This window comes from Pimephales promelas, chromosome 6 (genome assembly GCF_988280905.1).
Source record: "Pimephales promelas chromosome 6, fPimPro1.hap1.1, whole genome shotgun sequence".
Lineage (NCBI taxonomy): Eukaryota > Metazoa > Chordata > Actinopteri > Cypriniformes > Leuciscidae > Pimephales > Pimephales promelas.
The window spans coordinates 8,456,974-8,473,873 of record NC_142774.1 but is presented as its reverse complement, the minus strand read 5'-3'; the positions used below and the strand labels follow the sequence as shown (position 1 = coordinate 8,473,873).

Below are 16,900 nucleotides of genomic sequence, written 5' to 3'. Positions count from 1 at the left end.
TAGCAAAATCGTACTAATTCTTAGAGTGAGGTCGTACGAATTGTTACGAATTAGCCACCTCGTAAAATTCGTACGAATTCCCATGAGATCGGTTTGGCATATCTCACAATTCAGATTTTTTTTACTAGTAGTATACTTCCAATTCTGAGAACAAGTCAGAATTGCTAGTTAAATACATTGTAAAATATTAAATACCCTATGACAACATGTTTTTACATTGCTTTATCTCATCAAAATAAGTCAACCTTTTTTTATGTTATACAAGATTCAACTAATTTAAGTCAGTTTAAAGAATTTTAAGTTGCAATGACTTAAACATCCAAGTTAATTGCACAAAAATTTAAAACAGCAACTTTTTTTTACAGTGTATTCCCAATTGAAAGAAAAACGTGAGAAATAAAGTCAGAATTTTGAGATATAAATTAGTTAATTGAACATTTTTCTAGCAATTGCAAGTTATAAAGTCTGAATTGTGAAATATAAACTCGCAATTGAGAGATAAAAAGTCAGAATTGAGTCACAAAAAGACGCAATTATCTTGATTATTTTTTTATTCCGTGACAGATCATGTTCATATTAACATTCAACATATTGCATTGATATTTATATATCAAAATTTGTGCGTTTCCCACAGTTCAATTACACTTATTCAATTATTCAACAATGTTTACCTACATCCTCACCTTTTAATTGAAGCATAAATGTGATATTTTCAACATCCGACGTTTTAGGGTACCCTTTAACGTCAGTTAGATGACGATCCTAGGGCATCATCTAACTGACGTTTTACCTTGAATTATTCAGATGACGCTGCTAGGTTTAGGTCTGGGGTAGGGTTAGGATTAGATAGCGTCATCTAACCGACATTAAAGGGTACCCTAAAACATCGGATGTTGACGTATGGTCAAAAGTGTCAGTTAGATGACGTCTTGGGATGAGAACGGGCTAGTTTTCACTGTTTTTTTTTTCTTTGGTGCTTGATTGACGGCCCTTCGCTGCCATCTGGATGAATGCAATGTTGATGCATAAAATTTTAGCTACCTTTAAATATTGCTGTTTTAAGCACTTAATCCCAATAGCACTTAATCGTAATACTAGGTGTAAACATTGTTTATGGTCATTGCAGGACATTGAAGCAAAAATAGAAACTAATCCTCCAAAAACAAAAAACAATGTCATGCAGTTGGCACAGTTTCAACTCATCTAATCATGTAATTAGATCAAATCTTCTTGATTGAACTGTGGCAAACATATCGCCGATAGCCAGCCCTAATATGTGACCACTCGAAACGTTACTTCTTTCTAACCTGTCTTTGTCCTGTCTGTTTGTGATCCCGCCATTACCCAAGGTGTCGACCGGTGGTCGGCCAATCTACTATGTGTCATCCAGGCGAGATGTGTTTACACCCATGAAGCTTCCCAAATACACCCTTCCAAAGGTAGGGTAGCTCATTCACACTTGCTCGACACGAAGTCGGAGTAAACAAACATTGCTATTTCAGACCCTGATCATCATGTCCCTCGATGTTAGCCTTTGAAACTTCAAACCTTTACAAAATGTGATTTTTTTTTCTTTCCCTAGCATCTGGCAGGCTTTTACTTCTGAGCGAGTGAATTCAGGGACGCAGATGCTACCTCGGTCCCTCGCCTCTCAGGATGTTGTGTTATTATTCAAAGCTTAAAATCTGCTGCACTCACATGACAATTAAACATGTTTTATTCAATCAAGCTCTCGGCGCTCCTTAAAGCACACACCCAGCAACCCTTGCGCGGTCTGGGGTAGATGAATTTCGCAAACTGCCAGCATGTGGTTTTGTTGCATTTGCCCAACTGACAAGCTCAATTTAAGGCTAATAAGAATATTTGCCGTTCGCGCGAGCTTTGAGCAAAACAAGGCAGGTGAGAGTTGGGTCTGATACTGATTATTAATCGGATTCAGCTCAGTGGGGTGAAACCACCAATGCACTCCAGCTGTCCCCTGCCATCCCGGCAATAACATTCATAGTCAATCTAACTTGATTAGAGGCAAAAATCACATTAAAGGTTAAAGTCATTCTCCTTTGATGAATGTAAATAAGAAAGGTAAAGGTGTTTTGATGTTTTGAGCATTAAAATGAACTTTGGAGGACTACATTTCCTTTCTGAAGATGAAAAAGGCAGAGCTGCTCTGAGAGTTGCTCAGTCTTCATTGGGAAACATAGAGATATCAGCAATTCTGACACAGCTGAAACCACTCTAAAAAATGCTGGGTTGTTTTAACCCAATTTTGGGTAAAATATGGACAAACCCAGCCAGTGGGTAAAAAATGTCATTTAAAAATGTAACCCAATGGCTGGGTTTGTCCATATTTTACCCAAAATTGGGTTAAAATAACCCAGCGTTTTTTAGAGTGTAATAAATTTTCGAGAAAAAAAAAGATTTCACTTATCAAGTGACGAGTAAAGAGAGATGACTGACTGATTTGGTGCACAACTGATTCTGAGCGTCAATGATAACAACAAAAGCGCTCAAGAAATCCACACCTACACACTAAATCACAAGAGTATGGATAGCCAAACAGGCCATATTTCGCCATTAACCAAATGCTTGGTTGGTCCAGAAAATGGTCGGCATTTTAGACGGAATGACACCGCAAAATGTGATGTTCTGTAGTACAAGCGTGAATAACGGTGTTTTCACCACAGAACCTGTAGTAATATCTGCAAGCCAAGAATACACAAAATCCACAAATGCACGCATGATCGCGAATTCATAAAAGTAGTGGTGCAGATTTCTTGAGACAAATCTTGTGCGATGTCCTAAACTGCCTGGATAAGCACATAATCACAAAATTGTTTTTAAATCGCAATGTCATTTGGTTTTTTTACCAATATTGTGCAGCCCTAATCCTCGCTATGTGTTTCGCTATGTGTCGCTATGCATCGGTAAATATCGGTATCGGACATAACAGCAATATTAATATCGGTTATCGGTATCGGCAACAATTTTCACATCGGTGCATCACTATAGTTCGTAAAAAGTGAACACAGATTCAAAAGCAAATTCAATACCCAGCATATTGATAGCATAATAGAGGTGTTGTCGCAAGTTTATATACCGTTGTGAAAAATTCCTCACCGTGACGTCCATAGTCAGAAACATGTCAATGTTGTGATATGTAATTAATTTATAATACTTAATAATTTTTCATAGTTGAATGAGATAATTAATGAGGCTAATCTCATTCAGTAATTATTGATTACCATAATTTGTTACTATAAAGAAGATGAAGCTAGTACTTCAATTAGTTACATTGTTATTTTTTTTTTTTTTTTGGGGGAAAAATTTTATTCACAAGCAAAAATTCTCTAAATCGCAGCCTACTTTTCCACATTTCTTAATCGAAATTGATACATTTCTGAAATTTCTAAAATTGATTAAAAACAAGAAAAGTGACAGATTCTTGAAATATTATGATGATATTTTCAATACCACTGATGCATAAGGTTTCCTCTGTGTATGTCTTTTATTTATTTATTATTATTTTTTTTTATATATATGTGAAGCTTTATATATACTTGATATAACATGTCAGAGTTCTATGTGTTCTGTGCTTTATACATGCTTGTTAGTTGATACATATTCAATAAAAAATAAAAAAATAATTATTGATTACCTAAAAAGGATCTTAGTCATAAATTTGATGTTGCTTACTGATTAGTTAAGCTTGTTTTCATATTGGTTTATAGTAGTAGCTAAAGTGTCTATGTAGTCATCATTACTTTCTGACCATTATTCTAAAGTGTTAGCCAAATTAGTGTCCAAAACTGAAGTGATGCAGCTACACTGCGCCGAATGTGATCCACAACCTTCGTCTATTAAAAACGTTCCATGTCAGATTTATTAACTTTTTTTATTGATATCTATTTCAATATTTGAATTGCAGCAAAGGCCAAACATTCTTTCGTCCAATAAACCACTGATATCTGTCTTACGAAACGTCTTTTCCTTCTCCCCCCAGGATCTGCATGTGATCAGTACAGATGAGAACCGGGTCGTGGCGGCGGTTCAAGAGTGGAACCAGAATGACACTTACAACCTGTATGTGTCAGAGTCCGGAGGCATTTACTACACACTGGCTTTGGAGAACGTCATGAGCAGTATGGGTCCAGAGGGAAATGTCATGATAGATCTATACGAGGTACCTCTCTAAAACAGAACGGTGTTATTTTGGTTGGTTTCCACACTGCACAGATGTATGCTGATTCAATATTACTGATTTGTGTTCAAATTTCCCTGGATATAAAAAGCATGAGTAAATTGGATACAGTAATTAATGCTAATTGATTTGTAGTGCTAATTGATTTAATAGCAGCGCTAATTAATTTAGGCATTGACATAATTATCTGTAAATTATCTAAACGAGGAGCAGTTAGGAACCTTGAAATAAAGCAGTATGCTGTCTATATGGATCTAAACGTGATCATTTCATAACATATGTTGTACCACATTAAAGTGCCATATTAAACTCTTGTTAAAGTTAATCAAAGAACAAATGAAACCGAAAATGACTGGCTGCTCTTGATCAGAAAAACTTAATTACAGAAAAACTTTTATTCTAATTGATTGACCGTACTAATATGCATATGCATTTATGTTCCAGTTTATATATATATATATATATATATATATATATATATATATATATATATATATATATATAATTTTTATTGATTAACAGAACTAATATTCATATGTGTTTATGTTCCAGCTTCTATATATATACTGTATATATATATATATATATATATATATATATATACATTTTTTTTTTATTGATAGTACTAATATGCATATTATGTTCCAGCTTCTATATATGAAGAGTTCAGATGCAAAAGCCTCTAAGTGCCATTTGAAATTTTCTTCTAGAATGATCATTTTTATCAAGCTTGTATATTTAAGTTCAGTGATTTCACTTAAATGGCAATGATAATTACCTATTAATTGTTATTTAAGTGAAATTACTGAACTTAAATATACAAGTTTGATAAAAATCATCATTAAAGAAGAAAATTTCAAATGGCATTTAGAGGCTTTTGCATCTGAACTCTTCATATATATATATACTGTATATGTGTGTGTGTGTATATATATATATATATATATGTAAAACACATTTCTAAGCATCCAATTTTACTCCGATTTCAAACCACATTTGGGTTTGGCTTTATTTTTTTGTAACTATTCATTAAGTTTTTGTTTTGTCCAGACTACAAACAACTAAATGGATTTGGCAACAGACATTTTCTAAATCTAAATCTACTCTTGCTTGACTTTTTTTTTTTTTTTTCAAACTCTCCTCAGTGTCTTTGCAAATACTTATATTTTACATGATATCTTGCAGTTTGAAAGCATATAGGGCTTTGGAGTGTTCTTAAGTTCACAATGTTTTATAGTTCTGCAATTGGGTCTGATAGGAGTGAAGCCAGTGATTAGGGTTTGGGTGAAGACCGCTCGTCTCTTTGAAGAATACGCCATCAGGTCTCTGCACCTCTAGATGGAACGGCGCATTGCAACAGAGGCCAGCTGGTGTCAAACTATCTCCTGATCAAATAATTAAACTGTTGATGATAGCAACCTCCATAAAATCACATTTGGCCCTTGGATAGGCTGAAGAGTCCGGTGACTTGATTGAGGTCGCCACCTCCATGTAACATATGCTAAAATCTCAGCCGTCGACGAGATTGAAATATTCGTCAATTATTGAATAGAGAGTGTCCTCCGAGTCCCATCCCGGGCTGCCTCTTCTCCTTTCTAGTGCTTCCTGGCCCTGAAGAGATGTCACTTCTCTTTAGGATGGACATGGATTACCTTCTCATTCACTTACATACACTCATTCCACTCCAGTTGATATATTTTACAAGGAACAGCGCTTTTTAGAAGTTCTCTTGGCTGGGTTTAGTGCCCCGCAGGGATACTAAGTAATAAAAGCATCATAGGCTTCTTTACCTATAGGTGGAACTATTGAAATGGTGTAAATTTACGGATATGATTATTAGTGGTGCATCTCTTCCTCATTATCTTTCTTGTTCCCATCCCTAGGTGGCAGGGATAAAAGGCATGTTCCTGGCCAACAAGAAGATAAATAATGAGGTGAAGACACATATAACCTATAATAAAGGCCGGGACTGGAGGCTCCTGCAGGCTCCCTCAGCTGATCTCAGAGGGAACCGTATCCATTGCATACTGGTGAGTGGAAGTGTGGGAAAACAGAAAGCAAGAGATTTGTCCACATTTTACACTCATAGATGAGCTTAATGAGGTCATTGCTCTTTCCAACACCCAACTTATCAGATTTTATCTTTTGAAACATTAAAAAAGGCTGGGTGTTTCTGTAACTGCTGGAACTTTGGGTTGATTCTAATTAAAACAGATTTATTTTTTTTCTTTTGTTTTATAAATATCACATTAAATCTTGATTTTTTTTTTTATCACATCACCTTCATTATTTATATATCTTTTCAAATGCTGCTTGTTTCATTGCCTCTTTGTTCTAGACTTTCAATCTTAAATTATGAAAATCAATCATAAAAGATTCATCATTTGTATAACTATGATGATATGAACAATTAAGGAGTTTAAAAATAACCCCATTTCAATAGTTATGTGAAAATCATTTATTAGACAAATTCAAATCGTTTCACATCACATCTAAGAATTCTGGCCCTAATTATTTTATTTTTATTTTTGGGATTATTGTATTTTGTAACCATTGACAGTGTCAATCATGGAGCATACTTGAAATATGAGATGTGGGGGGAAAGCAGACAAATCAAGATAAATAGCACTTGTGAACAGAATATTTTATCGTGTGTCATCTCCAATTAAGCTCCAGTTTTGTCAAATTATGTAAAAGGTGTGGAAATGTTGTTTAATTGTATTGATAAAATGTTAGCCTCTGAAAGAGGCTCACACATTTTGTTCCCAGAGAGCAACCCAAACATTTAGCAAACGCAGAGGAGTTTTATTGACCGTATAATGTTTTACAGTGTAGTAAGAGTTTGAAAAATGTGTCCTAAAATAATTGATTTTCTAAATGTCTATACAGAGCCAAAAGTTTTGTTGAAGAAACACTCAGCTAGATATGGTCATAATTGATCATATTTTGCACAATATCTTCATCACATTAAAGAAGTTAGCAATGTTTATTCCTGTGGATATGGGCATTTGGAATAGGTCTACGTAATGAGTGCTGCTTGTCATTGCAAATGACAAGACATATTTCATTCCGTGGTGATGTTATCCATCCCCTGTGAATGCCATCCACAACCCCCCCAAAAAGCAAACAAAAATAATTACCCTTTGATAAACTCAACTAATTAATGGTCCCGCTTGTGCCCATGCCTTCACCATCCATTACAGAGCTATTTGTTAGAAAATGTCAAAGTTTTAATAAACCGCTAAACAACCCTTGCAACATGTGCTTACCATTGGCATTTCCAGACTTATAATGAGAATTGTGTCACTAAAGGTTATTCCAATCAAAATTAATGTTTGGAGGGGAAAAAAGTCACAAGCCTTTGCTGTTATGGGATTTTTTTAATGGGATTTTACTCAAACCCATGGACAATGACAGTTTAGTGGAGGCCACACACTGGGGTTTTATCGATTTAGAGACCCTGTTGGATCTGAATGATTTTTTTTCTTCTTCTATGCATCTGTATGTGTTTCTTCTAGCCGTACTGTTCCCTGCATCTTCACCTGCATGTATCAGCAAACCCGTACACATCTGGAAATATAGCCAGCAGAGAGTCGGCTCCTGGAATCATAGTGGCATCAGGTGAGTTTGTTTCAATTCGGACTTTAGAACTTAGAATTGCAAGTTTATGTCTCACAATTCTGAGAAAGTCAAAATTGCGACTTTATGGGCCCTGTCATACACCGGGCGCAATGCAGCACCAAGTGTGTTTTGCTAGTTTTAGCCTGACGCAGATATCATTTTCACGTCCTACGCCACGTTGTTTAAATGCATTTGCGCCTATTTGTGCCCACATGGGCTGCTATTATTTTGAGGTAACAGAAAAAGACTGCGCCATTGACCAACATAAACCTTGTCTGAAGTCAATGCCGCAATATATATATATATATATATATATATATATATATATATATATATATATATATTTTTTTTTTGTTAATTAAAGAGGCTTTTAAAGGGAACTTGGCAACTATTCTTAACTTGTTGTGACATCCAGGCGTTCAGCCCTCATCAACCCCGACTGGAACAGCTTTTCCTCGGCTAGTGCTTCTGACGTTTGCTGCTGGCTCCGATGTCTCTAGTCTAGTGGATAAAGTTGATGTATAATTTGTCTTGTGTATGAGTCTATCTGTGGTCTAAATTGAAAGTATTTGGAGGTACAGAAAAAAATCTATTCCTGGCGGGACAAAACATAAGTGTTGAGGGCGGGAGAAAGTTGAGAACGTCAGTTATAATGACTAATAATAAAAAAATGGTCGGGTTTAAATCGAGGCTCAGGCTCATAATTACGTTTAATGTGTCGGGCGGGGCTCAAACACAACGTGCACAGGCTCGGGTAGGGTCGGGCTTTATTTTTTGGGCCCTATCTAAGCTCTAGTTCAGAAGCAGGCTGATGTAACCAAGAGTTTTCCTCGATGTGCTACCTGAGTCACTCGGGGGCTGACCCTCAGTCTGTTTGTCGCCAAGGGTGTTAGTCCCCTGCAATAAATAAATGAATTAATACTCTGCCACAGCCAGCTCTACTGTGATGTTGAGCCTTCGCAGGAAGACGGTGCCACCCATCCCAGCAGCCCTGAGACAGGCGACCTAGAGTCAGCTGCTCTTTCTAATTCAAATTTTATAACTCACATCCGCGATATAGTCTAAATTGTGACTTTATATCTCAAAATTCTACATTTATTCCCCAGAATTGCTACTTTCTACAATTCAGACTTTTGTATCTCACAAAACAAAGTAAAAAAAAATGTAAAAAATCTCAAAATTCTGAATATTCTGAAAATTCTGAAAAAGTGACAAAAAATGCACAATTAACTTTTTTATGTTTTACTCTCTGGCGGAAACAAGTTTCCATACTTTTAATATATGTAAAAGTTAAATCAAATTTATTACCGGTACTCAAGTCAGAGTCCCATACAACCCGGTCTCATCCCAAGACGTCATATAACTGACGTTTTGGGACGTCTTTTGACCGTACGTCAATATTCGCCTTTTTAGGGCCCCCTTAAACGTCGGTAGATGAGGTTATGGGATCCTAACTCTACCCCAGACCTAAACCTAACCCGTCACCTAACTGACGTTAAAGGTAAAGGGTCAGTTGTATGACGGCCCGGGATCGCCATCTACCGACGTTTAAGGGGGCCCTAAAAAGGCGGATATTGACGTATGGTCAAAAGATGTCCCAAGACGTCAGTTATATAAATTTTTGGGATGAGACTGTGTTGTCCCTCCCATAGCAGACATCTCCCCATATCGGAGTATGCATACTTTTAATATATCTCTACACACCTTTCTCTTATGTCGTTTCATTTCTTTCTTTTTTTGTTTTCGATGATAGTGGTGGCTTTACCACTGTTCTAGTCTATGTAGTGATAATAACTGTAGTAAGTATGTTAAACCTTAGTTATAAAGCTAAGAAGCATTTCAAAGTTGAAAAGACTTTTTTTTTTTTTTAAAGAAAGAAAGAAAAGATTATTAAAACTGAATTCTCAAGGAGTATTTGTATTTCTGTTTTGGTTACAGACAGGTAGAAAAAAAAAAAGCTGTTTAGTTTTCAGGTCCTGGAAAACAAAATACTTTTTTAAAGTGTGTAGTTCTTGTATTCTTTTTTAAATCCCTGACATGCGAAGCATATTAAAATTCCTTTCATCTTGAGTGCTTATGACACTGTTACTGTTGAATATGTTCATTTTGCGCTTGTGGAGCACAGGCATCTGTATATGGACTATAAACAAGATTAGTGTCGTGCTAGCATAAACAAATGGAAATGCTAAGGCCTACTCTTGAGATAAGCAGCAGAGAGTCTTTAGAGTGTTCTTATTATTCTCTCTCCATCATCTTCTCCTTTCACAACCAACTAACTCTTCCACCACTCAAACTTCAAATGTTTACTTTATAAGATTGAAGGCCCTTGTCACTTTTTCATTTTACTCCTTCAGGCTTGTGTCTTCCGCGACGTTTGTCGACTATATTGGCCAACGCAGATGAAATATAAATGTATTGGCACTGTAACTATCCGGATAAGTAATCCCAGGAGGAGGCCGACTATTAGATATTAGGCTCTAAATTGACATTTAGTTGATTGATTTGATCGTATAAGCGTTGTGGGGATGGCGCAGGCTTTCCTGAGTTTTTAGCTTATTAGATATAAAGGTTTTCCAGAACTCCTAGTTGGTTCTCAAAGCATCAGACGGCCAGACTCTTTCATTTTATTACACGTGATGTATTTTCTGCTGTAAGAATCTATCTATCTGTCCGTCCGTCCACCCGTCATACATTTTCAAACCTTAAAACCAATACTGTCAATATCAGTAACAAATTTGGAAAGGTAGACATTGTGGGTTTTCTCAAAAAAAAAAAGAGAGAGAGAGAGAGAGCTTTTGGAATAAAGTATGACTTTAGCAAAAGAGCACAATCTACTTAATCTTTATATCTTCATACATAGCTTTAGTTATCAACTCATCATCTGCTTCGGTAAGCATGACTGTAATTGTTCTGCTCTTCTTTCCATAGGTTCAATCGGCTCGGAGTTAACGAGCAGCAACGTTAGCATGTTCATCACACCCGACGCTGGAAACACGTGGCGGCAGGTGACTCTGACCGTGGGCCATTTAATTTTAGCACTGATGCATATCTTTGAGCGGATAAATCTGTGTGGCGCGTTTCAGAGCCGATAATCAAATGACACCTTCAGAGAAAACTAAATTCAATGACATATATGATGCCTGTGGGTGCATGTTTGATGGTGCGATTTAAATTTATGGGGCCAGCTGTCTAATTAAAAATGGAGAGCTCAAATAATTAAGAGAAAATTGATGTGGCAAAAAAAGTTAAAGCATGCTGGGTAGGGCATGGGTTTGATGTCATATATCTTGTCAGTAAGCATTACAATCACTGGGATTTGAGAAATAGCATCATTTCAAGGACAGCAGACCTGTGGTTGCCAGCTTTCATATAATCAAATTGAAAGCCCTCCCAAGAAGAGTGAAGGAGATTAAATATTGCCGTAGCTCGGCCAATCTGACATTATGAATGAAAATAACACGGGGACATATTTAATCATGGCCTGAGACGCATACCTCTGTGCAGAAGTGTTTTGTTTGTTTGTTTAAATTTAGCGGTTCGCTAAACCAGCAAACTCACAGTGATTTACGAAATATGCAGACTCGGTTATAAACAATCCAGTGTGGCTAGCTTGGTTGATCTAACTTTTCCAGTGAGTTCACTGGCAAATGAAAACAAAGTAAACCCCACACAGCCTTGTGATTAGCCTGTGAAGTACTTAAGCCAATCAGATGCTGTTTTTCTCCACTTAAACAGACTAGCGCATGCTAAATGCTTTAAGCCCCGAGGCCTAAACTCAACGGGTATCCATATCAGCAAGAATTCACTGCACATACAGGGAAGTTATCGCTGCTCTAGGGCAAACAAATGGAAATTACTAATGAGGGCTTCAGTTTTCAGTTCAACTCTGCAGTAGGTCACCCTCGCATCTGGGAGGATTTTTTGCTCTGTAAGGCAATTACTTGTTTTGCACATGTTTGCAACTACTAGCAATTCTGTAATGGTGACTGGAGGAGATCATTTGTTTTAGGCATTTTTTGGAGCTCTGTATTTTTTTTAAAAATTATATTTTTAGTCTGTTATAACGTGTATATATACAGCAACAAGAAGATTATCACAACGGAATCAAACAGAATAGATCTAGAATAGATTTTGCATTAGATGAGGGTGCACTAGAAGAGGGTGAAGTTTTAGATTATCGTTTACCAGTTCATGTAATTTTATTCAATAGGACAGAATGCTTTAAATGAGGAAAAACAATCTAATACCATAAAATATAATCAGATTGCTAATACCCGCTAATCAATCAATCCATCAATCAAATCAATGAATGGAACATGTTATTAAAGGAGTAGTTCACTTTTAAAAATTTAACTTTTGCTGATAATTTACTCACCCCCATGTCATCCAAGATATCCACATCTTTTTTTCTTCAGTCGAAAAGAAATTAAGATTTTTGATGAAAACATTCCATGATTTTCTCCATATAATGGTCTTCATTGGGAACCAAACGGTTCAAGGTCCAAATGAGAGTTTCAGTGCAGCTTCAAAGGGCTTTAAACGACACCAGATGATGAATAAGGGTCTTATCTAGGACCCTTCGAGTCATGACTCGAAAAAAGATTTGTTCATTTTGATGAACGAGTTTGAACAGGAGAGTCACGAACGCTCATCACAGAACAGAGCAAGGCGAGCATTTGTGCTTATAAAACTTAAACTTTTTTATTTATTTTGAAAATGACTGATCGTTTCGCTTGATAAGACCCTTATTCATCGTCTGGTGTCGTTTAAAGCCCTTTGAAGCTGCACTGAAACTCTCATTTGGACCTTGAACCGTTTGGTTCCCAATGAAGTCCATTATATGGAGAAAATCCTGGAATGTTTTCATCAAAAACCTTAATTTCTTTTCGACTGAAGAAAGAAAGTCGTGGACATCTTGGATGGGGATGAGTAAATTATCCGCAAAAGTTTTTTTTTTTTTTTTTTTTTTAAACTACAAATGTATTATAAGTGTGTGTTATAATTGTTTCATACTTTAATTAGATAAAGAAAAAAAAACATGAAGAATCACCTGGAATAAATTATTTATTATTTATGAATTAATTGCCTTTTTTTCATTTTAGAAGTTTGCATGCTGCATGCTATGCTAAACATGGCAACATGTTCTCAAACCAAAGTATTACCATTAGTTTACATTGTATAGATTTTTAAAATTTATGCAATCCTTCAGTATGTAATTAATATCAAAATTAACAGAACAGCTTATAAATGTATTTATTTACTTACTATTTATTTACTTTATTTATTTTCTTTGGACGTATAGGGCATGAGCACATTTTGTATTCAAAATGTTTAACAGTTGAACCATGTCTGTTTCAGATATTTGATGAAGAGTACAGTGTTCTGTATCTGGACCAAGGAGGAGCTTTAGTAGCTATTCGACACACCCCTCTTCCCATCAGGCACCTCTGGTAATACCACGCCAGTATCATTATTAATATGTCATGCATATGTTCATAAAAGATGAGTCAATGCAATTACACCAAGCTGAATCACATAATCATAGGAAGTGTGAACATTCTCATTAAAGCCAGTAGACTGTGTAATACTTTTGTCTAGTAATCTATATTAAATGTCGGAAAGGTGCAGTAAAGTTCCGTTTGAATTATTCGCCAGCTGTGTTGCAATCTTTTCTAAACTGTATCGTAGTTTCAGGTGTGTGCTCCTGGTTTCTATGCAGGTTGAGTTTTGATGAGGGGAAAGTGTGGAACAAATACAGTTTCACTTCATCTCCCCTGTTTGTGGACGGGGTCTTAGGCGAACCAGGCGAGGAGACGCTCATTATGACGTACGTATTGTGAATATTCAAGACTAGACAAATGTATAGTTATTTTGTATATTTAAATACACACACATGCATGTATATATTTAAGAACAAATTGCTATTTATATATAATATAAATTATGTATAAATATATATATGCAGTTTGTACATTTCATAGATCTATAAATGCATATGTGTGTATTTATATATAAAAAAATAATTATGCACAGCACACAGACAAATAGTATGTAAACACAAACTTATATTTTGGATGCGATTAATCGTTGCCCAGCACTGTAATTTAATTTAATTTAATTTAATTTAATTTAATTTAATTTAATTTAATTTAATTTAATTTAATTTAATTTAATTTAATTTAATTTAATTTAATTTAATTTAATTTAATTTAATTTAATTTAATTTAATTTAATTTAATACTATATTTGTTTTAGCAATAGCAAGTGAGTTTACATCTCACAATTGTAACATTACATTATTTTACTTAAGACTTAACTTAAGAGATCCCTCAATTTCTACTTTATTTTCTCATATTTGTGACAAATATTTCACAGTGTGATTTTATTTCATATTTTAAACTTTCTCAAAATGACATGTTTTACTTCCACAATGTGTACATATGAAATGCTTGATGATAAAAAATAAAGCAATGATAAATCAAGTGATATTTTTTAGACCTTCCAATAACAAATCACCTATTTGAAAAGAGAAATCATTAAAACCACCTGCCATTTCTGATTTCGCATCACAATCCTCTGAATGCAGCTCAACCTAAAATTATTATTCTTTCATGAAGTTTTTCCCTTGTAGGATATTCCTAGATACTTTCTGAGAGGTCCTAAAAGTGTCACACTGTTCTTGAGTGTCAGACTCTCTCAATGTGAGTTTCAGACTTTTTGTTGACAGTTTGACGGAGGTTTCCACTGATGTGGTTTGACTCGGATAGCATTGCTACGCGTTTCCTTTCCCGGTCCGCTCTATGGTTCTAATCATTAGAGTCTGGAAATGCCAGACATACAGTGGCTGAAGTTCTGCCTTTGTTTGCAGGATCTTCGGTCATGTCAGTCACCGCTCAGAATGGCAGCTGGTAAAGATAGACTTCAGGTCTATCTTTAACAGAAGATGCATAGAGTCTGACTATGTCTCGTGGGATTTACACGACCAGGTGAGAAATCATCCATCATCTGGATATCCAATCTGAATATTTGGTTACATCCTTGTTTCACACATAGTTGTACAGTATATCAGGTTTACTATCTTTCTTAGACTGGTGGATTTTTTTAAGCACAAACCTTTTGTCAGAATTGCACTCACCTAAAGGATTATTATATTGAACCATATTGATACTGTGTTTGACCCCCTTTCGCCTTCAGAACTGCCTTAATTCGACGTGGCATTGATTCAACAAGGTGCTGAAAGCATTCTTTAGAAATGTTGGCCCATATTAATAGGATAGCATCTTGCAGTTGATGGAGATTTGTGGGATGCTCTTCCAGGGCACGAAGCTCCCGTTCCACCACATCCCAAAGATGCTCAATTGGGTTAAGATTTGGTGACTGTGGGGGCCATTTTAGTTCAGTGAACTCATTGTCATGTTCAACAAACCAATTTGAAATGATTCGAGCTTTGTGATATGGTGCATTATCCTGCTGGAATTAGCCATCAGAGGATGGGTACATGGTGGCCATAAAGGGATGGACATGGTCAGAAACAATGCTCAGGTAGGCTGTGGCATTTAAACGATGCCCAATTGGCACTAAGGGGCCTAAAGTGTGCCAAGAAAACATCCCCCACACCATTACACCACCACCACCAGCCTGCACAGTGGTAACAAGGCATGATGGATCCATGCTCTCATTCTGTTTACACCAAATTCTGACTCTACCATTTGAATGTCTCAACAGAAATCGAGACTCATCAGACCAGGCAACATTCTTCCAGTCTTCAAATGTCCAATTTTGGTGATTTGCAAATTGTAGCCTCTTTTTCCTATTTGTAGTGGAGATGAGTTGTACCCGGTGGGGTCTTCTGCTGTTGTAGCCCATCCGCCTCAAGGTTGTGCGTGTTGTGGCTTCACAAATGCTTTGCTGCATACCTCGGTTGTAACGAGTGGTTATTTCAGTCAAAGTTGCTCTTCTATCAGCTTGAATCAGTCGGCCCATTCTCCTCTGACCTCTAGCATCAACAAGGCATTTTCGCCCACAGGACTGCCGCACACTGGATGTTTTTCCCTTTTCACACCATTCTTTGTAAACCCTAGAAATGGTTGTGTGTGAAAATCCCAGTAATTGAGCAGATTGTGAAATACTCAGACCGGCCCGTCTGGCACAAACAACCATGCCACGCTCAAAATTGCTTAAATCACCTTTCTTTCCCATTCTGACATTCAGTTTGGAGTTCAAGAGATTGTCTTGACCAGGACCACACCCCTAAATGCATTGAAGCAACTTCCATGTGATTGGTTGATTAGATAATTGCATTAATGAGAAATTGAACAGGTGTTCCTAATAATGCTTTAGGTGAGTGTATAATTCAAAGCAAGATGACCAAATCACGCGACCTCTTCATGAATCTTCCCATCTTATTGTCATTAATGTCCTCAACTCACTTTCTATTCTGCATCTCAAGCCTTACATTTAAGGGAGCCCAGTAAAGTTTTGATCCGAAACCTTTCTGCTTTGTCATGTCTTTCCAGCATAATAAACCCTCTGTTGAGTCCTAAAGATTTAGATTGAACTAAAGAGCGTGTCACAATGGCTTCTTGTAAACTGGTCCTGACATGCTTTCCCAGGGTTTGCTGGGAGAAGTCAGGCCAGAAGCGTCCTCTCACAGGAGAATAAAAGATGGACGTTTATTAGTTGTTAGGACATGGCAGTAGACTGGCCTACTTTAACCTCTGAAGCCTTCTGGTGTTTTCTATTTCTGTTACAAACTTCTGTGCAAAGAAGCAGAAAACCCACCTTTTTTGACATATACAGTAACATGCTGAGATGAGATGAAGACATTCATTGTCTGCACCGATGCAGTCGACCATCCTGTGCTGTTAGCATTGTTTGCGCATCTCTGCACTGTTTAGTTTGAGGAAAAAGAAGACGACGTGACGAGCCATGAACCGCGGATGTAAAACAAATGTTCATTCGAGTCATTTTGATGGAGAGTCCTTTTTTTATTATTTTTTTTTTAGGCTGGTCATTTTTGACTGGGAACTCCATAAGTGTGGCTTTGTTCCATTTTGAAAAAAAATAAATAAAAGCATTTTA

General features: G+C 36.4%; 1 protein-coding gene across 7 annotated transcripts in view; it reads left to right on the top strand.

The window, feature by feature from the left end:
• sorcs1 (sortilin-related VPS10 domain containing receptor 1) overlaps positions 1–16,900 on the top strand; it is a 242,033-nt gene that overhangs the window by 196,174 nt on the left and 28,959 nt on the right. For all 7 annotated transcript variants that reach the window (XR_016168816.1, XR_016168815.1, XM_089132050.1 and 4 more), the window contains 8 exons: positions 1,350–1,439; positions 4,001–4,180; positions 6,082–6,228; positions 7,717–7,819; positions 10,748–10,824; positions 13,178–13,269; positions 13,539–13,646; positions 14,688–14,805. Coding sequence is in view for 5 of the 7 variants with exons in the window: in XM_089132050.1 (XP_088988176.1) it covers positions 1,350–1,439; positions 4,001–4,180; positions 6,082–6,228; positions 7,717–7,819; positions 10,748–10,824; positions 13,178–13,269; positions 13,539–13,646; positions 14,688–14,805 (915 nt within the window). In the remaining 2 variants the exon portion in view is untranslated. The remainder of the gene's footprint in view (positions 1–1,349; positions 1,440–4,000; positions 4,181–6,081; positions 6,229–7,716; positions 7,820–10,747; positions 10,825–13,177; positions 13,270–13,538; positions 13,647–14,687; positions 14,806–16,900) is intronic.